The sequence below is a fragment of the Dryobates pubescens genome, chromosome 11, assembly GCF_014839835.1.
Source record: "Dryobates pubescens isolate bDryPub1 chromosome 11, bDryPub1.pri, whole genome shotgun sequence".
NCBI lineage: Eukaryota > Metazoa > Chordata > Aves > Piciformes > Picidae > Dryobates > Dryobates pubescens.
In genome coordinates, this window is record NC_071622.1 from 28,227,243 (window position 1) to 28,254,294 (window position 27,052).

The 27,052-nt window shown below is 45.7% G+C and overlaps 1 protein-coding gene across 3 annotated transcripts in view; it reads right to left on the minus strand.

Annotated features, from left to right (window-relative positions):
* Positions 1 to 27,052, minus strand: part of DNAJC6 (DnaJ heat shock protein family (Hsp40) member C6) — a 60,012-nt gene that overhangs the window by 9,656 nt on the left and 23,304 nt on the right. For all 3 annotated transcript variants that reach the window (XM_054165281.1, XM_054165282.1, XM_054165280.1), the window contains 12 exons: positions 17,966 to 18,116; positions 17,343 to 17,392; positions 17,108 to 17,256; positions 10,992 to 11,114; positions 8,892 to 9,025; positions 7,463 to 7,657; positions 6,959 to 7,076; positions 6,043 to 6,122; positions 5,662 to 5,855; positions 5,487 to 5,567; positions 3,590 to 4,036; positions 1,183 to 1,335 (listed from right to left, as the gene is read on the minus strand). In XM_054165281.1, coding sequence (XP_054021256.1) covers positions 1,183 to 1,335; positions 3,590 to 4,036; positions 5,487 to 5,567; positions 5,662 to 5,855; positions 6,043 to 6,122; positions 6,959 to 7,076; positions 7,463 to 7,657; positions 8,892 to 9,025; positions 10,992 to 11,114; positions 17,108 to 17,256; positions 17,343 to 17,392; positions 17,966 to 18,116 — 1,875 coding nt within the window. The remainder of the gene's footprint in view (positions 1 to 1,182; positions 1,336 to 3,589; positions 4,037 to 5,486; positions 5,568 to 5,661; positions 5,856 to 6,042; positions 6,123 to 6,958; positions 7,077 to 7,462; positions 7,658 to 8,891; positions 9,026 to 10,991; positions 11,115 to 17,107; positions 17,257 to 17,342; positions 17,393 to 17,965; positions 18,117 to 27,052) is intronic.

Consider the following 27,052-nt stretch of genomic DNA (forward strand, 5'->3'; position numbering starts at 1 on the left):
GTGGGTGGACTGGATGATCTTTAGAGGTCCTTTCCAACCCCTAACATCCTGTGATTCTGATCTCATACAACACAGAGGTGAGTGGGAAAGGACACAGATTTACAGTGTTCCTTTTATGGATGCTTGGGGTCAGAGGCTTTATGTACTTATAAAAACCTCACTACCAGAGTAACACATGGAGGCTTGTGTTTCTGAAACCCAAGCAAATATCCTACATGCAAAGGGCAAAGATGGAGCAAACCAGTAAAGAAAACCAGCCCACAGATATAAACCGGAAAGAACAGAGTCCTTCCTTCAACCCTGTATCGAATGCAGTCTGTAGGTCTATGCAGCTCACCCTGCCAGCATTTCATTATCTGTAGGCTCTAGCAGAGAAATTTAATACCTCATCATGCTGGGACAACATTTAAATTCTTTGAATTAGTGCAGCCAGCTCCAAGTGTGACCCAGCCTTCTTAATTCACAGAGTTAATATCCAACACCTGAGCTTGGCAGAGCAAGGACACAAGCAGTGCCAGCAGCACACTACTCCTCTCCTATGTCCTTTTGGCTTTCCACAGAGACTGCTGTACTCAAGGGATCTGTGTTGGATGATCAGGGAAACAAATTCATGTTTTCACATGTTTCAGAGAAAGTTAAAAGAAGTTTCAGCATGGGGGAGAAGGGAACAACTAAGGAATATTTCAAACAGAAAAGAAAAAGTCCAATAAATAAAAAATAATCCTTCTTTTCAAATAAGAGTCACATTCAACTGGGACTTTGGCAAGTGTTACTATCAGAACTAAAGAAAACAGCTGCCTGTATCTAAAAATCACCAAAGGATGTGTGTTTTCTCTAGCAGGCTTAGCATGCCATGCTCTATTTAGCTCAATTAATGGTAGTTTGGTTCAAATGAGATCTCCTCACCACAGGAATACGCAGGCAGACATTCTTCGTGGTCTCATTTTTCATGTGTACAAATAGCTTATTAATTAAGTAAAAGACTTGAGCAAAAGTTGGCCTCATCCTACCACACTTCAAGTAATGAATAAAGCTTTAAGTCTGGAGACAAAAAAGCTCTTTCCTGTGTAGTGGGGTTTCTGTGGTTTAGAGTCATTTTATGGTGAGCATCAGTTTGCCCTTAATGGCTCCATCACTGTTTCACATTTATCCAAACACACCAGAAGGGCCTCGCTTTCTTACCCATGTGAAAAGGATCACTGTGCACAGTTGGTGAAGGGCTTCTTGTTGCTTGAAGGAAAGGATCACCAGGAACAGATGATGAACCAAGAAAGGAACCCAGGAGGTCTGGACCAGTTTGCTTAGGGCTACTTCCAAATGGATCAAAGGCAGTGGCTGTAAAAACATATTTGAGAAAACTAAATAATTAACTTGTACAATGAACATGCTTCAGGGAAAAGGTACTGGTGTGGGGAGAAGAAAACCTACTACCTGCAGATACTGAACAGGGGACAGCATCCAACTGGGAGAGCTGGAGCTATTCTTACAGAAGAACATAGAACTGCTGGAGCAGGTCCAGAAAAGGCCACTAAGATGATCAGAGGGCTGAAGCACCTCTTCTGTGGGGACAGGCTGAGAGAGTTGGGGCTGTTCAGCCTGGAGAAAAGAAGGCTCCAGGGAGACCTTAGAGCTCAACTATATAAGCTTTAGGATCCCTTCCAACCCAAACCATTCTATGATTTCTCAGTCTCAGTACAAGTAGATTGTGTTTGTAGGGTAATATTACATCAGCACAACCTGGAGAATAGAAATCTTCAGAGGGACCTTCAGGCAGCCTTCCAATACTTAAAGGAGGTGATCAGAAAGCTGGGGACAGATTTTTGAGCAGGACAAGGGGGTGGTGGTTTCAACTAAAAGAGGGACATTCGTACTGGAGAGGAGGAAGAAATGTGTGACACCGAGTTTGGTGAGATACTGGTTCAGGTTTTCCAAAGAGGTGGTAGATGCTGCATCCCCGGAACTATTCCAAGTCAGGCTGTTTGGGTCTCTAAGAATCCTGCCCTCATTGGGGATGTCCCTGCTGATGGCAGGGACCTTTAAAGGTCTCTTCCAACCCCAACCAGTCTCTAATTCTGTATCTACCCATGTCCTCTTTGCATCCTTTGAGTGCACCATCAGACAAACCTCCCCATGACCACTGAAATTTTCTTATTCCAGATTGGAAAGCAAGATTCAGAAATTGGCCACACATCCATTCTGTGGTAGATGCTACCACTGTGAGCTTCAGCATCTCCTACATGTCCTTAAAATGAAAACCCACTCTTCCTGTGCCAGAATGTTTGCTGGTTCTGCAAATGCTTTAAGTTACTAGTTGCTGAGAAAGAGTTAAGCCAGCATACTGTACTCTTGGAATCAGGGACATGTTGACAACCTCAGATCTTAAACTGTAATGTTAAGTCTTAAGCCAAATCAAACATGGGGAGAGCTGTGCAGCTCAGTGTGGTGCAGAGAGACCTGCTGCCAGGTCCCACCACTTTGCCTTTAGCAAAACTGACAGTCTACTCTAGAGGCCCTCAGTGATTCTGAGCAACTTAGATTGAATTCTTCACCTGTTCACTTAGAAATTATTTTCACTTCCTCTCCTCTGGTCACTTAAACCTTCAAAAGATACCTTCTCTAATATAGAACCACAGACTGAATCATAGAAAGGTTCGAGTTGGAAAGAACCTCTAAAGGTTCTCTGGTCCAACACCCCCTGCAGTTAGCAGGGACATGCAACTACAGCAGGTTGCTCAGAGCCCCGAACAACCTGACCTAGAATGGTTTCAGGGATGGGGGATCCACCACCTCTGTGAGCAGCCTGGGACAGAGTTTCACCACCCTCAGCATAAAATCTCTTAGTTCAGACCACCTCTCCTTGCCCTGTCACAACAGGCCCTGCTCAAAAGTCTGTCACCAGCTTTTCTATGGACCCCTTTTAAGTCCTGAAAGGTCACCAGAACATCTCCCTGGAGCCTTGTCCTGGCTGAATCCCAATATCTATCCAACCATTCCCTCTGCCAGCCTGATCTCAATCTGTCCTTGAAGCAACAAAAGATCTCCCACCTCCTTCTTGTATTACCTATCTTTTCTGGAAAAAAAAAAAAGCAGAAACAGCAGATCTGTGGAGCCATACTTCACAATCCAGGATCAGTATACCATAGCTCCAAACCCCCTAAAGTTCAAAGAGAAATTAGAGTCAAACTACTTTGGGTCTACCCAAAACCTGAGAGGGAGATCGTACATTACTAGACACAGAGCAAAACTGATCATTTCCAGTCACTGTCAGTGTAAGGATGCATAGATTCATAGAATAGTTTATGTTGGAAGATGATCTTCAGGGTCCCTTGTTCCAAACCCCCCACCATGGGCCAGCCAAACACTTGGATCAGCTCCAACAGAGACTTCAGGGAATAAACTAGATAATCTGATTTGTGTTTCTGAGTGTGAAGAGGCACCAACTCCTGTCTCAGAGCAGAGGAGCTGGGTGGCTTCTTGGGACCTCTCAACAGGAGTTCCCAAGAGGAATCCAACATGCCACAGATTACCCCGCTGGGATTCTCAAAGTGTGCCTCCCACCAAATCATACACTAGGCATAGCCACTATTACCTTCTCCTACCCTTGCAGATGGGGATGGGGATGCTGAAGCTGCAGAACGCCGAGGAGTTGACTGCAGAGATCCAGGTCCCCCCACGTGGAAGACCTCCTCGGCAGCAGGCTGTCCACTTTGACTCTGAGAACTTGGCCCACCAACCCCAAACAAATCATTCAGCAAGTCTGAGTTAGAAGGGGCAGCAGTGGGCTGTGAGGGAAAACTCTTGCTCATAGGGCTACCATCCAGGCCCAGTAGGTCCACATCTTCAGGTGGAGGTGGTGCTGGAGGCTCTTGCTGCTTTTTGCTGTGTTTTGGTGTCCCATGAGGCTTGTCACCACTGGCATTACTGTGCTGACTGGAAAGGGACAAGAGTTCGTCATCTGACTGTTCGCTTTCCTCATGCACCAATGCTGCTCGATCCTCTGAGGTGGGGTGAGAGCTACTTTTGTCAGATTTCTGATCTAAATGATGATTAAAAATAAAATTAGGTAGCTGTTAGTTTTGTCATCACAGAAAGGTCCCATCCAAAGCAGCTTACAAGCAGAACAAAAAAGCTACTGAGAACATCACAGCAGCATTTGACTGGATTTGAAAATGAGAGTCCTCTGCAAAGATTCAAGTCTCCACTGATCTGTATTTCAAGGAGCCAGTTTTATAGATCAAAAGCAGTGGATCATTGCCTGGCCTGAAGCCTGAAAGCAAATGTAACACCCAGAGATACAAACTAAATGAGTTCCTAGGTCAGAACCAAGCATCCAGGATGCTCTCCAACCATACCTCAAAAAGAAGGCAAAACAAGGCTCATTGTAAAGGCGTAATGACATCAACCACCCTCTTAATTGTGCCTACAAGCAACTCTTACACCAGGTTCCTATCTAATGTGGCACTGCTGCCAGAGGAGGAATGCTGCATTCAGCAGTCCTGGGAGATTTTCATGGCACTGAGCATTTTTAAACACAACATCCCTGCTTGGGATCAGCAATGGTGTGAATGGCAGGAGGTGAGCAGTGATTGCTCCCCTACCCTGGGCACTGATGAGGCCACAGATTGAGCAATGAGTTCAGTTTTGGGCCCCCCAAAGAACATTGAGGGGCAGGAGTGGGTCCAGAGAAAGGCAACAAAGCTGGTGAAGGGTCTGAAGAACAAGTCCCATGAAGAGCAACTGATGGACCTGGGGTTGTTCAGCCTGGAGAAAAGCAGGCTGAAGGGAGACCTTCTGGCTCTCTACAACTCCCTGAAAGGAGGTTGGAGCCAGGTAGGGGTTGGTTTCTTCTCCTAAGGAAGAAGCAATAGGACAAGAGGAAACAGCCTCAAGTTGCACCAGGGGAGGTTTAGGTTGAACATGAGGAACAGTTCCTTTCTGGAGAGAGTTGCCAAGGCCTGGGCCAAGCTACCCAGGACAGCGGTTGAGTCTCCATCCCTGGAGGGGTTTCAAAGCCATGCAGATATGGTGCTGAAGGGCATGGTTTAGTGGTGACCTGGCAGCGCTGGGTTAACAGTTGGATATTAAATGTCTCCTCCAACCAAAATGATGCTGCTATTCTATGATTATTAAATGCCTCTGAGGGCAACACTCTCAGTGCTACCTTCTCACAACATTGTGTAAGAAGCACAACATGAGGAAAAATCAGCATCAAGAAGGCCTCATGTGAAGCTCCACACTAGAACAATGTCAATAATTGTCACATACAGCACAGAGAGGCAAAGTCTGAGAAAAATGTTATAGGAAATTAATTGCCACTCCATTGCAACACAAGGGTGTGACCAGCGATACCCTGTGATCTAATGGGGAAGACATGTTACAATCAGATCCTTCTGCATAACTCTGCTCCAGGAAGAACAGGAAACAAAAAAAAAAAGTTGTTTCTCTTGTTTGAAGCAGATTTTACTTTGAAGATCAACTCTGCATACCTTGCCAGCTGAGGGATGAGAAGAATGCACTCTGTCCAACATTTCTTAGGTTATCCTGGGGTGAATCTGTGGGACCTCTACCTGCAGCACACAGCACCACATCAATAAAATCCAACAAAATGACATTCAGCAAGCAGCTAAGCACAGGAGTTGAGTACATGTCTGCAGCTCTCACCTGTCAAAGCCAGAGTGTCCTGATGCTCCTGATGAGAGGAGAAGAGAATGCTTGGATTGATGTCTTTTGTGGTGAAGTTCTCCCATGGGGGAGTTAATTCAGTTTGCCTGTCAGCAGACTGTATTTCTATGTCCAGTATAACATGAAAGAGCTGAGGGTATTTGTCTGGAGAGTCACAGGCATCCAGTTCAGGCCTAAAATGGAGACAAATGAAACAGTTAAGAAGGAAAGGATATTTCTGCAAAGCTGTATCAAATCCCTCAATACATGCACACAGACAGACTTTTCCCCATCTCATCTGGGATTCCCATTTCATCCCCTTCAGCCTTCCAAAGGCTTTTACACTTCAGGTTTGACTAATGTTCAGCTTGAAATACTTACTTGGTGAATTTTAGTGTGGTTGTTCCCAGGGCTATGAATCCAGTATGAAATTGAATTTGGAATATTTGTGTGTTGGTCATCTGAAAACAACACAGAGCATCAGACTGAGCAAGAGCTTAAATTTGTGATATTAAAATAATTGTTCCTAGCACACACAGACAGTTAGCTAAATCTACCTTAAGGGTTCAGGTGAAGGGTCTGGACAACAGGTCTGGTGAGAAGCAGATGAGAAAACTAGGGTTATTCTGCCAGGAGAAAAGGAGGCAGAGGGGAGACCTTCTGGCTCTCCACAATTCCCTTCAAGGCAGTTGGAGCCAGGTTGGTGTTGGTCTCGTCTCCCAAGGAGCAAGTGATAGGATGAGAGGAAATGGCCTCAAGTTACCCGAGGAGAAGTTTAGATTGGACAGGAGGAACAATTTCTTCCCCAAAAGGGTTGTCACAGCCTGGAATGAGCTGCCCAAATGACTGACCAAACTACACAAATTGCACTTTTTCTCCCCTGGTGACCAAAAAGGGTGAAGGCCGCTCTAGAGCAAGTAGAACAGAGGCCACGCAGGAGTGATGGCTCAGTAATTCACTCTAATCCAAGCAGCAAAAATAAAATAAAAATCTCCTTCCATCTCCTTAGAGACTTTGGTGGCAGTTTGCCCTGAGCAAGTTACTGATGGACAGTTTCTCTCTTACATCAGCTGGAAGGATCCTACGTGCTATAGTAGACACCATCTCCACAAGGAGATATCATAGGCATCATGGACTTCTTCATATGCAGGCCTTTATTTTCAGTTTGCATTGATCAAATTTGTGTTGTGTCTACTGCTAAGGATGCATCACAAGTGCCACAAGCATGCTTAGACCCCATCTCTAGCCAGCTCTTAGTTACATTGCCTCTGTCACGCAAGAGAAATTAAACTCCTACTTTTGCTTGAAGGCGTCCCCCAATGGTTGACCTCATATGGTAGACAGAAACAACAACATCTCCATGGACAGTGGCTCCCAGTGGAATTAGGACTTTCCCTTCTTGCACACGGTATTCTCTTTGAGGGGAAAAGAAGGAAATCCACAGATAAGCTCCCTTCCACAATGCCATAACCATGACAACCTAAAAGCTCTCATCTCATCCAGGCCAAGCAAACCATGCAAGGCGAAGCACCAAGAAGGTCCATTGAGTGCTTTTCTTAGGGTTAGACTTGGTTGAAACCAACATTTCACAGGAGAAATCAACCCAGCACTGAACCATCTCTGTGAAAGTCTCTCACTACATGACAACTTCAGACTAACTTTGGCACTTTGTGTCAACGTTAGACATGAAATTTCAGTTAATAAATGCACTCCCTTTGCAGCACAGATATTGGACACACAGCAAAATGAAAGCTTCCTTGAACAGAGCTCCTAAGGATGGCAGGAGACCACAGTAACTCACTTCATTCTTTCATACTCCTGAGCAGTGGTGAGGATTCTGGTTTCTCCACTGAGAATGTCACAGAAAGGCCGGCAGCCATTCCGCTGCTTGTTGAAACAGGGGACTGGACTGAGGGTGACAGACTTGATAGTAAGTGGTTTGCAGTGAGGAACAATGGGTTTGTCTGCTATTAGATCACAAATGTATCCTATGTACCTGCAGAGAGAAAAAGCCATTACTGAGGGCTCCATCCCAGCTGACCACTTCTTATTCCACACCTGAAGTCTACCTTGAAATGCAAGTGAAAATCTGATTCTATCACAGTTCCAGGACTGGAGTTTCCATGTATTCAAGCATCCTTATAGCTGGCACTAAACCTACACATCCATTTCTGGAGCTCCTAAAGGTAGAGGTTGGAAGGGGCCCCTGGAGATCATTCAGTCCTTGTTAATGCAGGCACACCTAGATCAGGTTGCACTGGAATGCACCCAGGTGGGTTTTGAAAGTCTCTAGAGAAGGAGACTCCACAACCTTTCTGGGCAGTCTGCTCCAGGGCTCTAGCACCCTTACAAGAAACAAGTTTCTCCAAAAGTTGAAGTGAACCTTCCTGCATTCTAATTTGTACCCATTGCCTTTTGTCCTATCCCCGAGCACCACTGAAAAGAGCACAGCTTCATCCTCATGACCTCCATCCTGTAGATAGCTATGTGTTTTGATAAGATCCCTTCTCAGTCTCTGAGAGGAAGGAAGCTAGACTTCAGCTTTGAGATGAAGGTCATCTCTCCTCACCTTTCAAGAGAAGTTTCTGAGCAATTGTTCTTCTAGCTTACCAGTAGAATCTTTTGCTTTACACACAGATGGAAAATGACTTAGAGTCATGTCCAGAAGGATCATTATTATTACATACATTGTAACTTTGGTTTGCTCTGACAGGCAGTTTTTCCTCTGCTAATGGAAGTTGTTAAGATGACAGTTTTACACTGAAAACTCCTGTAAGGATGAAGGACATGGGGAAAGGGGTTCACCCAGATCCTGTTAATTACAGGTCCATCAGCTTTCCCACACTAGTGAGCAAAGCTATAGTAGTATTTGATTTTTTCCCCTCCATTATTGTTACATAGGACAAGAGGAAATGGCCTCAAGTTGCACCAGAGAAGATTTACATTGGATGTTATAAGAAATTTCTCTCTTGCAAGAGTACACCTGTAGACATGGCACTTCAGGACATGGTTTAGTGGCCATGGGTTGATGGTTGCACTTCATGATCTTTTCCAGCCTTAATGAGTCTATGATTCTGTATTGATGCGGGTAAGATGGAAGTGACTGGCCACAAACATCAGTTAAGACCCATCACAGCTAAGTGCCATGGCTGATGCATGAGTTCTGCTCTGGCAGTTTGCAGTACAAGGACCATAGCTTGCTTCCATAGCCTTTAGCCAGCATACTCTACCTCCTGTGAGATGGCCACAGTACAATTCCAGGTCTCTTTGTGTTCAGCAACTGCATAGCAGGGCCTGGATTAGAGAAGAGGTGACAGAAACAGAACATCGCACTGACCAGAACTGCTGAGGCTGCACGGCCATCCTGTTAAGAAAACGGGCAGGGGAAGAGAAACAAGTGTCAGCATGAGAGACATCATTTAAATTCCAGCAGAACACTCTCCACTCCTCCTTCAGTCACAGGGAATTTCTCCAGAAAGACCAGGATTGAGAATGCAAGATGAGGAATCTCCAGTGTTGTGTTATTTAATACCTAGGACTCCAGGGAGCAGCACTGACCTGCATCAAAGCTAAGTTAATATCCTATAAGCAGCCAAAGCTGTGGTTTAGTCTTAGGTTTGTACATTTTTCTCTACAAATGTTGGTGTTTCATGGCTGTTCACAAGCTGTAACTATTTCAAACATGGGGCTGGAACTGGCCACAAGGGTCAGAGTTCACCCGTCCCATAGCAGTCATCTAATAGAAATTTCACCTACAAAGAAGAGTTCAACACAAAAAAAGGAAAGCAATCCAAGGCTCCCACACCTGACACCTCCGCAGCCCTCAACCTACAGATTACTCCTGGACAAGTCTATGTCATTTTTAGGTTGGTTATTGGGTAAGGTATGTTGCTGAGTTAGGTTGGCAAGACCAAAAGTACAGGAGCGAGTCAAAAGTATCCCCGGTGCCCTGGATCCCTGCCATACCCAGGAACATGAGGCGATGAGCCACATGGACCATGCCCCAGCTCCAGCAAGCCAAACAAAGAGAAAGCCCTTCCATCAGCTTATACCACAATCCAGATCTGATGCCTGCTTAGTTTTGGATTCACACTTATGGTGCAGTGATGGGTACAAGAATCTGGTCAGCGTTCCTGGAGTACCATGCACTCAGCTCATCTCCTGCTTAGCAGAGTGGGACAGAATATTCCAAAAGTTAAGACTCATTTATGAGGACAAAGTGGGAAACCTACTGCCCCACCCAGCAGGTAGTCACCCTCAAAGTCTGAAAAACAACATAAAAGTTATGCAGGCTTCTTGCAGTTACTTATTTTTGATACCATTTAGGCACTCTGGTCATACTGGGCCATCCCACCTCAGTAGGCTCCTGCAGATTTCATAGGAACTGCTGAAAAGGACTCCCTGTTGTTTACAGCATCATCTTGATATCCATTGCTGGAAGACCCCTCGTCCTTCACATCTCCAAGGACAGTAAAAGAACTGGATTCTTCAACTAGATTTCCAGGATGGGAGATGTGAAGTGGATCTTTATCTCTGTTTGAATGGAACTTATATCCCACAGCCACTGGCTGTGCTACACAAGGCAGAAATGCCAGATTCATCTGTGAGGGCTACACAATTTGAGATCAGTCATTTCCTCTGTGCCTTTCACTTTATGCTGATCAGGGCTGACAGCCTCCCAGATTTAATTTGGGCTCCAGGAGCAGAACAGAACTCTCCTTTGGGGCATTACTGTCAATATGAAAGGTTGTATGGAGAAAATTACAAGTTAGTCATGCAGAATCACACCCTCATGCATCCATCTACAGCCCAACAACCATTTCAGCTGTGGTGCACAAAGAGGACCAGGAGGTAACTGGATTTCTCCAGACAAGTAGTGACTGCAAGAGACTTTTACAATCTCAGTTTCAGGGTATGACTGAATTCCCAACCGTCTTTGCTCCCTAACTTCCATTAGCAACCCTCAGCCTACAGGCCGCTTCCGTTCTACAACAACTTTAAGCCACAGCAGGCTGACAACTCTCATGGTTTGGTCTTGGGGGAACATCAAGCCCTTTTACTATTCATCACCTTTAGTAGGTCAGCTCTAGAATGATTGTGACCTCTTTTGTTCTGTATTCCTGCTTCTCATCCAGTGCCAGGTCTTCCAGCTTAGATGTGTAACTGCACATGGAAGATGAAGCCCCCTTCTATAGGGAACCCATTTTTTATGACATTTCTTTTTCTTTCAAAACCCATCACCATCCTTGCAGACAGACTCCAGGCAAGCAATGTACAATATGACTTAGGACTCAAAAGTCTCCAAATGTGGCTCTTCCTGGTGTACTCACCATGCAGTGGATGACACACACGTTTTTGGGGTTCTGCTGAAGCCAGTTGTGCATGTTCTTACAGACAGCATAGAGGTTGTGCAGACTGGGCGCTTGTCGGACGGGCCAGCTACATTCAGATACCTACAGGAACGGCAAAATGAGAAGAGAAAGCTCTGGGGAGACCTTAGAGCAGCCTTCCAGTACCTGAAGAAGCCTACAAGAAAGCTGGAAAAGGACTTTTTTACAAGGGCTTGTAGTGATAGGACAAGAGGGAATGAACTAAAGCTGGAAGAGGGGAGATAAGGAAGAAATTCTTTCCAGTGGAGGCTGGCGGGGGGGAGGGGAGCGAGGCGGGAGATGGGGCATGAGACATTGGAACAGGTTGCCCAGGGAGGTTGCAGATGCCCCCACCTTGGAGGTGGTTCAAGGCTGGGCTGGATGAGGCTTTGACTAACCTGGGAGGTGTCCCTGCCTGTGGCAAGGAGGCTGGAAGTAGAAGATCTTTAATGTCCCTTCTAACCCAACCTGATTCTATGCAAACCAGTTTCATAAAAGCATGAAGCAGGGCATTCTTTGAGGAATGCTTTCTGCCATGAAACCTACTTCTCTTTTACAACCTAGAGTTATGTGCTCAAAACCTCCTCCTTCTCCTCTCATGAATAATTTTGCTCTGTGACTCTCATGAATTATGAGACCAACAAACAAGAACTCACAATTAAATAGCATAGCATAGTGTTGATGTATTGTCATTGACCATATGTTTAAAATCTACACTCCAAGTCAGATTATCTTGAGAGGCCTTTCAGAACACTCCAGCCTCTCAGCAGCATATTGATTTGTGCTGTGTCTAAAGCCTCAGTACAACTTGTCCCTTAAAACCTACAGCTCTGATTTTCAAAGGACACTGAGCATCTGTTGTTCTCCACCATTGTGTGTCACAGGATTTTTCAAGCCCTATTTGACAGATGAAAGAGAAACTTCTGTTTAAATAAAAAATTAGACATATCTGAATAAGTCTAGTTAAGACATGAGCCAGGAAAATGAATTACTTAGAGCTGAAAAGCCACAAATCCTGAAGTATGTCTAGTTACTATTCATCAAGTCCTAGTTCTGAGTCATCACACTTATCTCAGGAACAGGCCTTGCAGTCTCCAACAGCACATCAAATATCCTTCTGCAGACATCTCCCTGATTCATCTGGTTTTGATCAAAATCTCTTTTAAAAAAAAAAGGCATTTTTGGCTAGAAGAAATTTAGAGGAGAAATGTCATGAGGCTTTTCCTCAAAGAATTGTCTCTCAGCTGAAGTTCAAATCCTGCTTAATGAGAACCAGGGGCAGGAAGGAGATGGTTTGCCCAGCTGTTCTTAAATTGCCGTATGATTTCCATACCTGTGTTATCCCTCAGAGGGAGGAAGTGCTCCAGGTTTCATAAAACCTCTATTTAAGGTTCTCCCACATACACCTGCACAACATCTTACAGGAGAAACAGGAATCTGGACTCAAACAGGAGAAATCCCAAGCTGTATTTGGCCTAGTGGACAGGGAGATTTTTGTCTAATCTAATATCTAATTAGATACTCATCTAATTGCTTTTTAGACTCATGAAAGTTTTTTAGTCTGCACAATGCACAGCTGAATTTCAGGGTATTTGGTGAGCAAGGAGAAACTACCCCAACAAGTGAATCACAGAATATATCTGGCTGGAAGAGACCTCAAAGATCACTCAAGTCCAACCTCTTCATCCATGCTGGAGCTTTGGAAGGCAGTGAATGACTTGTCCCCCATTTACCTTCTCTACAGCATTATCACAGAATCAGTTTGGTTGGAAGAGACCTTTAAGATCATCAAGTCCAGCTGTTAACCCAGCACTGTCAAGTCACCACTAAACCATGAGCCTCAGCACCATATCTAACATGGCTGTGAAACTCTTCCAGGGATGGGGAGTCCACCACTGCCCTAAGTAGCCTGGGCCAGGGCTTGACAACCATCAGGGGGAAGAAATTGTTCCTCATGTCACACCTAAGCCTCCCATGTTGCAGCCTGAAGCTGTTTCCTCTTGTCCTGACATTTGTTCCTTGGGAGAAGAGACCAACCCCTACCTGGCACTAACCTCCTTTCAGGGGATTGTGGAGAGCCAGAAGGTCTCCCCTCAGCCTCATTTTCTCCAGGCTGAATAACCCCAGTTCCCTCAGCTGCTCCTCACAAGACTTCTGTTCTAGATCCTTTCACCAGCTTTGCTGACCGTCTTTGGACACTCTCCAGCACCTCAGTGTCATTCTTTGAGTGAGTCACCCAACCCCAAATGCAGTCAGTTCTCATTCCCCATCATCTTCTCCTTGTCTCAAGAGCTGTAATTTATTTCATTCCCTGTGTTGTATATCCTTAATTTCCCCTTTCCCCCACTTTTTCTGTGCATTTCCAGGAAGGGCTGAAGTGGCATGTAACCGCCAGAGGTTCACTGTGCAGCATCCCCCATGCAGGAACAACCAGCACAATCATAAATACTTATTTGGTTCTTTAAGGCAGAGTGCTGATGCCATAAATAACATTTTATAGTCTCTATTTTATATTACCACAGTAATTGTTTTATATCAAGCAGAAGTCATCTTCTCCCAACCCCAACCATTTCTGCAGCAGGCTTCTGGAGGCATAGGACCACTAAAACACAAATCATGTTCCCAGTATCTGATTAACAGGGCCAGTGACCCTCTCACTGACAATTTTGAGCAGACCTCTCAGCAATGCACTGTCAAGCATCTGGCAAAGCCATTACTGAGTAAATAATATACATTTTCCAACAGTCCATAATTACATATTTATGTTGTCTATAATTAGGCATCTGCCTGCTGCCTCATGGACAACCTTATAGAAAAGTACCAAGAATTCTTCTAGAGCTGTGGAAATAAGCAACCAGAACTCATTTAGTAGTAGGGCAGCAGCAACCAAGAACTCTGAAGTTTGGGGTGGTTGTTTATTTGAGATACACATTTTCAAACTGCTCCCACTCCTGCCAGGGAGGAAGAGATTGTCACAACCACATCTGAGCAGCAGGTTTGGATGTTCACAGCCCTCTCTTATCCTCAAACTGGGTGCTTGGGGCTTTGTACCCTCTACAGCCATGCCAGAGGAAGAAAATAAACCTTAGAAAAAGGCTTTATACAGGCATTCCAGTACCCGAATGGCACTTACAAGAAAGCTGGGGGGCAACTTTTTACAAGGGCTTGTAGTGACAGGATGAGAGGGAATAGATTGAAGCTGGAAAAGGGGAGAATTAAAGTGGGTATGAGGAAGAAATTATTTAATTGTGAGAGTGGTGAGACACTGGAAGAGGTTGCCCAGGGAGGTCATGGATGCCCCCTCCCTGAAGGTGTTCCAAGCCAGGTTGCAGGAGGCTTTAAGCAACCTGATCTAGTGGAAAGTGTCCTGCCCATAGCAGCAGGGTTGGAACTAGATGATCTTAAGGCCCCTTCAAACCCAAACCATTCTGTGATTCTCTGAAAATGGACCAGCAAGATATTAACTGTGGGAGACATCTATAAAACATCTATACTTTGACAATTAACTGTCATCTCTCGCCTGTGCCACTACTCAACATGACCTACTTTGACCTTAGGGAAAAAAAACCCCACATTTTAGAGATAGGAATTAAAAAGTCTCTCACTTAAAAGACCATGTCTGAGTCTCAAACCTTCAGCTCATCTGGCTTCCTCACCCAGGGAATACTCTTACTGTGATTTCACCTCCTTGATATCCCATTAGTAGTTTTGTTTCCAATATATATCAAGTTCAACCTGTTTCATGTTTCATCTGATCTCATTTATGGTGCAGTGTGTATTTCATCTTCCTGAAAGGCACTTGGAGCCACTATTTCCTAGCCCATGACCTGAAAGTACAGTGTTGTACTACAGGATTCATAATTTCCTTCCTGTGTGAGTCAAAGCAACAGTGTAAGTTAGTGCCAGACTTGGCAGACTTGGTTGGACTCAATGAGCTTAGAGGTCTTTCCCAACCAGAAGGATTCTATGGGTCAAAGGTTCTTAGGCAGCCAATCATGCTTTAGGGCCCTACAAAGTCATTTGATAAGCTGTTGGCTAGGGTAGGAGATGAAACACAGGGGATGGAGGAGTTACAGGATCACAAAATATCTTTGGTTGGAAGAGACCTTCAAGATCATCCAGTCCAACTTTTGCCCCAGCACTGCAAGGTCACCACTAAGCACCCTAAATACCAGGTTCAGATGCTGTTTAAATACCCTCCAGGAATGGTGACTCCACCACTGCCCTGGGTAGACTATTCCAACACGCAACTTAAACCTAAACCAACTGATGTTTAGTTCTGGGCTTTCAAAAGCAGATGCTTCTCTTCCCAGCAATAGCAGGAATGATGCACCAGAACCAAGCAAGACTGAAAGTTCTGAGCTTTTGAACTCTTTCCATTAGTCTCTCATTCATTTACTCATATTTGAAGTCATGGCTTGTTACTGATTGCCACTAAGAAATGTGTTTCAAGTGTGAGTGATGGAAACCATTGATGAAGTTGGATTCAGCTACACATGTAATGAGTCTTATGCAGCTTGAGATCCACTTACCCTGACCAAGGGATAAGTTTGGCAAATGCTGTCACCTTTTCTATTGAAAGCAACAAAAATAATTTTACAGAAAACCTGACAACATCATCACTCCCCTTGTGGGAGAAAGCAAGAACAAGAGGTTTCCAGAAAGATCAGACAATCTTCATTTCTAATCTTACCCTCTTCCTGGAGGTGTTCAAGGTCAGGTTGGAGGAAGCCTTGAGCAATCTGGTCCAGTGGAAGGTGTCCCTGCCCATGGCAAGGGGGTTGGACCTAGATGATCTTTAAGGTCTCTTCCAACCCAAACCATTCTATGATTTTGTTATTTCAACAGCAGTATTTCATAGATATTTACTTCAAGAGCCACTAATGAACCAGAGACTCACAATGTTGGTCTGTTTACCCAAGTAGCAAGAGACAAGACAAGAGGAAACAGCCTCAAGGTTTAGGCTTGCAGCTAAACTTAAAAGGCATAGCCTGAAACTACCACAAGGTTGCACACAAGAACAATTTCTTCCCCTTGTGGATTGTCAAGCCCTGGAACAGGCTGCCCAGGGCACTAGTGGAGTCACCATACCTGGAAGGATTGTAAAGCTGTGTAGATGTGGTGCTGAGGGACATGGTTAGTGGTCACCTAGCAGCTAATGGTTGCACTTGATTTTTAAAGGTCTCTTCCAACCCAAATGAACCTATGGTTCTGTGCTGCTCGGGTTTTAGAGGAGGACACAGGAGCAGAGAGTGGACATGGGATTTTAAAGATTATACACTAGTAGAAGAGCCAAAATACCCCTTAGAGTCAGTTTCCAGTGCTGTACTTCACCCACCAAGAGCTCCTGCCTGATTTAAGCACAACAGGATTGCTCAATGTGAAAATAACCAGCCTTATTTTATCGGTAATTTCTTTTTAAAAGTTCTCTCTCTATTCCTTGTTTCTTTCCAGCAGCTTCTGACAGCTGCATAGGAACCATGAGCAGCACAGGCCCACGCAATGCCCCATACTGTCACAGGCTCCTGACAAGAATTCTTCACAGATTCTTGTGACTGCATCAGGTTGGAAGGGACCCTCAAAGGTCATCTTGTCCAACCCCCTGTAGTCAGCAGAGACATCTCCAGCTAGCTCAGGATGCCCAGGGCCACATCTAGTCTGAGTTTGAATGTCTCCAAGGATGGGACCTCAACCACATCCCTGGGCAACTAGTTCCAGTATTGCACCACCCTCAGGAGGAAGCTCTTCCTCCTGATGTCCAACCTAAATCTACCCTAATCCAGTTTCAAACCATTGCCCCTCATCCTATTGCTACAAGTCCTTCTAAACAGTTTCTCCCTAGCCTTCCTGTAGGACCCCTTCAGATGCTTAATTACGCCCTTAGCCTTCCAGCTCTTTAATCCCCATGGTCCCAGGCATCAGCTACAGCCCAGGAATGACCACAGCAGCTTAGCAACACCTAAAATTCTTTCTTCACCTTCTTACATCCTGCCATGTTCAGATCAGAACAGGTCTTGGTGCCCCTTCTCCTAAGAAGTTCCACCCCCCTGCTCTTGTGAATCTCTAGGAAAACTCACCCGGTTGTGAAACTTGGCACTGCGATAATACTTGGGTGACAAGTTGAAGACTGTGTAGTGGTCAGGATGTCTGGAGTCCAAAAATGTCCGAACATCTTCAATGTGATTCCTGAATCCCAGCTCAACCCCTTCAGCCGGAAAAGACATCACTAGAAACAGAAGGAGGCAAGCTGAGCGTGTCTCAGAAGGCGAGCCCTGGGAGACAGGTTTTGTTTATCCCACAAGCAGCACTTACCGATGATTCTTGAGGTAATATATGAAATATCTAGCTCTCCCTTGGTGTAACTACAAGAAAACAAAGCAGGAGACACCTTCAGAGAAAACAGCACATTAGAACCACCACAGGAGTGTTTTCCCCTCAAAGATTTGCCTTTGACAAGGAAAAAAGTTACCTTCAGACCCATTCTTTGTCCTTTATCATTATGCTTTAAGAACAGGGTACAAATGGCTTCCTGCAGATAGGGACCCAGCCTTCTCTTCTGCACACACAATTAACTGGAGGCAGGAGCTCTCAGAAGAAGTCCCTTTTCCCTTTTGTCATTACTTTTCAGTGCCACTTTTCAGGCGAAATCTAATAGTTTGCCACTTAGTATATCCCTCAAACCCTCTGAGGTCTTCCTTTGCATTGCCTTTAATTTATTGCAGCCCCATATTGCTCAGAGGCAGGCAGGCAGACTCACAAGCACAGGGGACAATGCCAGCAGAGGCAACAGAAGCGACTTCAGTTTGCTCTTCTGCTCTAATGGTGGCTTTAGTGAACAGTGACACCAGCAAGTAGAACCTCCTTGAAGAGCGAAGGAACCAGCACTTTGCAGCCAGTGATTTTACCTGCATTAAGCAGCTTCAGCTGTACTGTACCTGGCAACAGACTGCATGACCTTTGAAGATGTATCTTTCAGAGTATCCTTTAGGTTATCCTTCAAATTGCTGAAGAGTCTTCCGGCTCCTCCTTTCACCATATCTAACAAGCCTCCCCCATAGCTGGGCTCCATGTCTGGTGATGAGGCACCTTCAAATACAAAAAAACCAAAGCAAACATCACTTATTTGGAACAAATCTGCAGAGCCAACAAACCCAGTGCTCTGTTAAAACCAAACATGTTCACATGCACTGCTGCACATCAAGAGTAAAACAAAAGTAGCTTTAAAGTCATGATTTCCCAGAGATGAGAAAGCACATTCACAGAGTTCCAGAATCCAAGCATGTTAGAAAGGACCTCTGGGGATCATCCAGTCCAACATGCCTGCTACAGCAGGGGCACCCACAGCAGCTTGCCCAGGATCACAATGGCCAGCTGGCTTTGGAATCTCTCCGGAGAAGGAGACTCCACTACCTCTCTGGGCAGCCTGCTCCAGGGCTCCAACAACTTCACACTAAAGAAGTTTCTCCTCCTGTTCAGAAGGCACCTCATGGGTTCCAGTTTGTGCCCAATGCCCCTTGTCCTGTCACTGGGCACCACTGGGAACTGTCTGTCCCCATCCTCTTGCTCCCCACCCTTTATATATTGATGAGCACTGAAGATTCCCACAGAAGTAACTATTCCACTGTCTTAAGCAAGAACCAGTTTGTCGCAGCCTTTTTTATTCTGGCAGTGTTGTGTTAGTGGAATTCTTGGAAAAGCAGAAATCTAATAAATTAGCCACAGACTTGAGTAAATGGGAGTTTGTTTTCCTGCAGAATTGAGTTGTTAGACACAAACCTAGCAAAATGAGATTTTAACTGCTTATTACCCACAAATCAGCTCTTGACTACTTAAAATTTGCTTTCTTTCAATATTTTGATCTGAACAAACTAGCTACATGCTTACAATTAAATATTTGATACCTCATTATGTCAGATTAGTTAGAACATGTAGATCCTCCAGCACAGCAAATTAAGCAACATTCATTACTGAGGTGGCATCTGCTGAAGGTTGTCTTTCCCCAAGGCACCCACAAAGGCTGAAAACATTCTGTAGAATTATTAAGGCTGGAAAAGACCTCCAAGATTGAGTCTGATGACCTACTCTGCACCTTCATGACCACTCAACCATGTCCTGAAGTGCCATGTCTCCTCATTTTTTAACACCTTCAGGGATGGTGATTCCACCTCCTTGGGCAGCCTGTTCCAATGCCTGACCACTCTGGCAGGAGAGAAATTGTTCCTAATATCCAGCCTAAACCTTCACTGGTGCAGCTTGAAACTATTTCCTCTTGCCCTGTCCTTAGTTGCATGGGAGAAGAGGCCAAAACTATCCTCACTCTAGCCTTCTTTCAAGTAGCTCTCAAGAGCAACAAGGTCTCCTCTCAGTCTCCTCTTCTTCAGGCTAAAAAATCCCAGCTCCCTCAGCCTCTCCTCATAAAACCTGCTCTCTAATTTTGTCCTGCTGCAGAGCCATGGGACTACTGCTTTGTAAAATGGACATGCTGGTCATTATTAATTACTCCAGGGAAAATTTATCATGGTCAAGCCAAGCTGGTGGCATTGCCAGGTGTATGTGTATATATATATATCACAAAGAGACCTTACACCTATCACTTCTCTGCTTCTAGAGTGTTGTTAGCTACATGCCACTGAAATATTGCTCATGTATTCATCATTACAAAAAGAAATGTCCTACAGGCATTCAGACTATTCAGAAACATGAAAAAAATCCCACATCTAAAAAGCTTCTCCTAACTTACTCTATAGATTAGCCAGCCAATTTAAATGGGTGGGCTGTCAATAAATAGATAGTGTTAAACTGGAGACTCCATTTGTAAAGTGATGCAGTTTATTCCCCTGTGCACAGAGGGTGCTTAATGCACTGATGTGCTCATGATCTATGTGCTAGGCCTGTAAAATGAGACCATCTCTTCTCTTTTGCACTCTGCCAGCTTTGACACAGCATCAGAGAGTGGTTTGGGTTGGAAGGGAAGCTAAAACCCACATACTTCCAAGCCCCTGACATGAGCAGAGACACCTTCCACTAGACCGGGCTGCTCAAGGCCTCATCCATCCTGGCCTTGAACACCTCCAGAAAGGGGACATCCACAACCTCTCTAGGCAACCAGTGTCTCACCACCCTCACTGGAAAGAATTTCTTCCTGCTCTCAAACCTAAATCTCCCCTCTTCCAGCTTCAATTCATTCTCCCTTATCCTAGTATAACAAACTCTTTCAAAAGGTCCCTCCCCAGCTTCCTTACAGGCCCCTTCAGGTACTGGAAAGCTGCTATAATGTCACCCCAGAGCCTTCTCTTCTCCAGGCTCAGCAGCCTCAACCCTTGCAGACTGTCTTCTCAAGGCACAGGAATATTTCTTCTGCCGAACCCCTTGCAAACACTGATTTAAAGCATGATTGAAAAGATAAAGGAAAAAAAAATTCCACTCAAAGTAGCTCATTGGCTTGCAAGTATGGAAGTGGTGTTTGATTTCTCTTCAAAAAAACTTTGCTTTCATACTAATCCATGCTAGGAGAGCCAGACTGGAAGGAAGAGGGAATGTTCAAAAGGTACTTCAAGTTCTGCAGGTCAACTTCTAATGGAAAGGGAGGCAGAAAGGTGGTCACTTGGAACAGGGGAATTGTGGTAAAGGGATCACAGGACCAACAGGACTGGGCAAATTTATTGCTGGAATGCTGTAGGAGAACTTCAAAAAGGCTTCAAAGGTACAGAAAGAATAAAATCATTAGAAACCAACTGTGAGAAAGTAAAAAAAGCAAATAAATGAGTTTCACTATTTCTAAAATCAGCAGCAGCAATTAGGTCCAAGTTTACTACCTGCACTAAAGCAGAGACAAAAAGGATGGCTGATAAGGACACATGAGCTGTGCTACAGAACCAAGAGCATAGAATGAGTATTTCAAATGAGGCAAGTAATGCTTAGCTACTGTGAAGCCATGTCCCAGCAGGGTGGGGGTTGGAAGGGACTTCTGAAGATCATCCAGTGCAACATCTAGCAGGGGAACCCACAGCAGCTTGCCCAGCATCACAATGGCCAGGGGAGTTTGGAATCTCTCCAAAGAGACTCCACAACCTCTCTGGGCAGCCTGCTCCAGGGCTCCAGCACCCTCACAACAAAGAAATTTCTCTTCCTGGTCAGGTGGAACTTCCCAAGTTCCAGTTTGTGCCTGCTGCCTCTTGTCCTGTCTCTGAGCATGACTGAGAAGAGTCTGGCCCCATCCTCTTGACCCCTACAGGTCCTTTAGCTCTTGCTGAGCATTGATCAGATCCCCTCTCAGGCTGCTCTTCTCCAGGCTCACCAGCCCGAGGTCTCTCAGACTTTTCTCCTCAGAGAGATGCTCCAGGCCCCTCAGCATCTTCGGAGCCTCCACTGGACTCTCTCCCGTAGGTCACTGTCTCTCTTGAACTGGGGAGCCCAGTATTAGACCCATTGCTCCAGACATGGGCTCACTGCTATGTGGTACTCCACCAGGTGCAGCATCTGCTCTGGTATGTTTTAGTCTCTGGATGAGAGCAGCATCCTCAGTGCTCACACAGTCTCAGTTACTAGGAATGATAGAGTCAACAAACTTCACAGAAAAACAAAATTAATACATTCAAAGCCTCCTCTGCTAGGCAGCACCTCCTACAAAGCATGGAGATGTGTGAAGGAGCAGAAGGGGTTAATGCATCAACACACAAAGCTGCCAATAGACACAGAAACCCACAAGAACAGCAAAAAAAATCTGATTAAAAAAGTAGCTTGCCTCTGCATTTCTTGCTGAATAAAACATTCCTCTGTGAAGTCCCTCTTGCAAATGGAGACCTTCAGAGCTGCTGCAGAGCTTTCCAAATGACAGCTCTAGCTCCCTGGGCCACGTGCAGCAGCTGTGAGAATGGGACACTGGGATAGGGAGGGCTGAGCCCCACATCCCTCCTGTGGAAATCAGTCATCTCTATTGCAGAGATGTCTAGTGAGGTGACTGATTTCCCTGAACCATGCTTGGAGACACCTGTGTTCAGAGGGTTGCTTTTCTTGACCATAAGTGTGCTGAGGATTTCCCTCAAGCACACTAGTCAACCTGCAGAGGACTATGACCCATTCTGTGGTAAAAGAAAGACCAAGGGTGGTTAGTGAATCTGAATGGATGGAACCCTTCATTGCTCTCTCTAAGAACCTGACAAGGAGGCGGCTCAGGTTTCACCTTACAGAGACTGTGATCTCTACTGGCTTGGGCAGGATAATGAGATAGAGGTATAACAGCATTTTCCTGCTCAGAAAGATGTTCCTACCAGAGGTGGGTGGCAAATCCAGGAGAGAGAACCAGTTGTCTCCGTTAGGACAAAGGCAAAAGGCACCCACAGTGTCTTTTGGGTTTGGATGGGAAGGGACCTACAAAGGTCATCTAGTCCAACCCACCTGCAGTCAGCCAGGACATCTGCAACTAGAGCAGGTTGCTCAGGGCCCCAAACAACCCAGCCTGGAATGGTTCCAGGGATGAAGGATCTACCACCATTCTGGACAACCTGGAACAGGGTCTCACCACCCTCAGCATCAACCACTTCTTCCTTCTCCCCAGTCTGAATCTGCCTCTATCAGTTCAAGCCATCACCCCTTGTTCTGCCACAACAGACCCTGCTCAAAATTCTGTCCCTAGCTTTCTGAGCAGTCTCTTTAAGCGCTGAAAGACCACCAGATCTCTCTGAAGCCTTCTCTTCTTCAGGCTGAACAACCTCAATTCTCTCAGCATGGCCTCACATCATTGTTATCGCATCCTCTGGCCCCACTCCAACAGGTCCATGTCTCTGCTGTGCTGAAGGCTCCAGAGCTGGCCCTAGCACTGTAGGTAGGGTCTCAGCAGAGCAGACGGACAGAATACCCTCCTTCAACCTTCTGACCATACTTCCCTTGACGTAGCCCAGGATGAAGTTGGCCCAATGCTGCAGTGAGTGCCAAAATGAACACTCAGACCCTACAGTCTCCAAAAACATCTTCTGCTACAGTAGAAAGAGGAGCTCACAAGCTCGCCTGCACAGATATAGTTTGCTTCAAGTAAGCAACATGGCTCAGATTCCTGGGTTTGGCACCTTGTAACACAGGTCAGGTAACATTGGGTGGCCATGGGTTGGAGATGCTGTCTGGAAGTCTCATTACGGAGAATCAATCTCTCTGTATGTGAGATGCATCCTGCTCCTCCCATGGCAAGAACTCCATTAACCCAGTTCTTGGACAGTTCCCAAAGGCTCACTGAGCTTCAGAGCCACACTTCTGACCTGTACTTGTAGCATTGCTTTCAGAGGCATCACAGCAGCATTTCATTTCCCAGTAAAGGGATTTCTCATGTAGCAAAGCATGGTGAGATGCCAGGACAGTTCTACTTGAGTAGCAATGTCAGTGATGATCTCACTGAAGTGCTTCAGATCAATGGAGCATCATGGAACAAACAACTTCATCCATTCAGTTGACAAGTTGAAGTTTGTTTTGGTTGTGGGTGAAGGTACTTGCTCCAAGTTAATACCTGCTCTGAGAAAAGCTTATTCTGCCTTCAGAATAAACCTCCAGCAGCCATCAAATGCAGTGAGAACCTGCTGCATCTCCTTACAAGACTAAAACATGTCCTAGAAGAGTGTTCTCTCTCATCAGCAGCCAATGGGTGGGATTTCTCTGAGCACATGACAAGTGAGGGAGCCTCTGCTGACAGCACCAGCCTCATGCTGCACAGCATGGCACCTGGAGAGCGTGGAAGTCTTAATTAAAAGCACTTAAGCTCTCTCCTTGCTGATTTGATAGAATATCAGAAGGCTGTTCAGTGCAGAAGGAGAACTTCTCATCTCAGAGCAGAGAGACTGTAAAGGCAGCTTAGCAAGTGCCATGTTCCTACAGACATATCCCACCACAGGTACGTAGCTTCAGAGGAGAACCAGGGAAGGCTACACTCCATTACAGGAAGAGCTGAGTATGGTTCACCTGCCTTCTTTCCCACCATTACCTGATCACCAAAGGCACAGGAGTTGCACCAGAACAACACAAAATGCTTTAGCAAGGCAGCTTTAAGGTTTTTGGAGCTTAAGAAGACGCTAATGGATATGTCTCCAAAGAAGGTCAGTTAAGCTGGTGGAGGATCTAGAGCAGAAGTCATGTGAGGAACAGCTGAAGGAACTGGGGTTGTTCAGCCTGGGGAAAAGGAGGCTTAAAGGAAACCTTCTGGCTCTCTGCAACTCCCTGAAAGGAGGTTGGAGCCAGATGGAGGCTGGTCTCTTCTCCCAAGGGACAAACAATAGGACAAGAGGAAATGGCCTTATGTTGCACCCTGAGAGGTTTAGGTTGGACATAAGGAACAATTTCTTCCCCTGGTGGGGTGTCAAGCCCTGGCCCAGGCTGCCCAGAGGTGGAGTCCCCATTCCTGGAGGGGTTACAAAGCTGTGCAGATGTGGTGCTGAGGGACATGGTTTAGTTGTGGCCTGGCAGTGGTAGGTTAACAGACTCAGTGATCTTAAAGGTCTCTTGCAACCTAAACAATCCTATGACACTGCCAAAAGAAACCCACTACCATCTGTCTTCTCTTGGTAGAGCAAAACCACCCAAGTGTATCAGCCAAACTAGGAAACTCACCTTCTGCACCTGGACAGAAAAAGAAGCTGTGCTGTATCCAGGAGGGAAATCCCTCCCTCATCCTGTACCCCAGTGAAGGACCATATCACCTCAACTCTTCTTGCTGCAGTTCCACAAATATTTATGCTTAGACTCAAAAAAACCAAAACAAACCCAAAACACCATAAAATCTTAAACCAGTCCAACTTTAAAGACTGTGTTTGGGGCTAGAAATGAGTGAATGAAGCAAGTGTAACCCTGTGTGGTGGGGGCAGCAGCCACCACCATCTATAGCCAGAGGTTTCATGTGGCCACAGAAGAGCCAACAACAGAGGCTTCCACGCTACCACCACCTGATAGAGATGCTTGGGACAAGCACAAAACACCCATTTTGGTAGCTTTCCCTGCAAGATCTGCACATCATGGCCCTTTTCTGAGCACACATTCCCCCCCCATACTCCCAGCAACCCACAAGACCTACAAGTCATGGGCATGAATTCCAGCTCTCTGGAGAGCCAAGAGGGAGATGAGCCAGTGTTTAAGACCCTATCAGTCTGACTGTTGATGCTGATGAGGCAAAACTGAGCTGGAGAGCAGGGAGGGGAAAGCAAGACAACTATAAACTGAAGATGGGCAGCAAAGTACCACCTTTTGTGGGCTACTTAGCAAGAGTATACAGACCCCCTTTTTATCACCAAAGGGCAGACAAAATGCAGACATGAAACCATAGAAAAGGAGGCAGGTTTAGCTCAGCCTGTTCAGACCACATGCAATATCATCTTCAGTGTCAAACTGGTTTGTTTTTGCTCAGAGAGCTTCTGCCTGTGCTTTCTGGATGGAATGAGGAAGGACCCAAATTTTCCTTGTTCCTCACGATGGTTCTTCTCCACAAGAGCATTAAAGCCTTCACCTCCCACCCTCCCAAAAGACGATGGAGCATTAAATGCTTTTCTGCATTCTCTTCCTACAGTACCCTGAGAGCCTGACACTGTAATGAGAAAAGCCTTGTTAGCTGCTGTGTACATGTCCCACATTGCACAGTTCTGCAGGTTTTCAGCCACTCCTCACTGTCTCCTCCCTCCCCACAAAGTATTTCTGGGGTGGGGACTTTGTTTGCTTGTCTTTGTGCCCTCCAGCCTATAACCAGGTCATGGCATGAAAGGGAAGCAAAAGGATGTGATAGAAGCTGCCCCATGCCTGGGCAGAAAGAGCCCTTTTAGAGGTCCCTGAACTGAAAGAAGCCAAGCTGCTGTTGTTGTGGCTTCAGCAACAAAGGCCAATTTGTTGGTTTTTTTAGGAACACTCAGCAAAAAAAATGAGACTGATTGTGCTCCTGCCTCCCGCCAGCCCTGCCAGCCAGAGGTGGAGCTGCCGCAGCTCACGTTCCTCCCACATGCAGCTCTCCCAGCAAAGCTAACATACATGATTTCCCACCAGCAGGAAAGGGCCTAAAGCCAGGGTACAGTGGTCCTATCATCATATTTATGGGCTTCAACTCAGCATTGCACATGAGCCCATGCAGTGTGTGGAGAGGATGAGGAGCAGCCCTGCCATGGGCACCCCTGCCACAACACAGTTAGAGCATCCTCATATAGGTACCTCATGCATGGAGTGATATACAATCAAAGAACTGTTTGGGTTGGAAAAGGTTTCTAAGGTCAAGTGCAATCATCAACCTAAGATCACCATGCCACATCCACGCATTCCTTGAACACCTCCAGGGATGGGGATTCCACCACCTCCCTAGGCAGCCTGTTCCAGTGCCTGACCACTCCTTCAGGAGAAATTTTTCCTAATATCCAACCTAAATCTCCCCTGGCACAATTTCAGGCCATTTCCTCTCATTCTATCACGTGATACTAGGGAAAAAGACCAACCCTCACCTCACTCCACCCTCCTTTCAGGGAGCTGTAAAGAGCAACTAGGTCTCCCCTCCTGTGTGCCAAAAAAACAGCCAACCAAAGTAACCCAGGCAGAGAGGAGACTCAGAGCCACAGACTGCTTTGAGCTGGGACTTTTAAAGGTCACCTAGTCCAACCTCTCTGCAGTCCGCAGGGACATCTGCAACTACAGAAGGTTGCTGAAAGCCCCAAATAACCTCACCTAAAATGGTTACAGGGATGGGACATCTACCACCTTTCTGGGCAACGTCTTACCACCTTCAGCACAATAATTCTTTCTTCTCTCCAGTCTGAATCTTCCTCTTTTAGTTCAAACCATCACCCCCTGTCCTGTGACAGCAGGCTCTTGTCTGTCCCCACATCCCTAGCTACATTTGGCATCCCCAGCTCCTGACATTCCCCCCACAGAGTCTATCCTCCATGCTCAGCATTTCATGTGACTGTAAATCAATCTGCAGATATTACTGAAAAGGTTTAAATTCCCATTTGAAGGGGGAGGATAGCAGCTATTTCTGAATGAGAATCTCTGGACGAGTGGCCCTTTGCACCTAG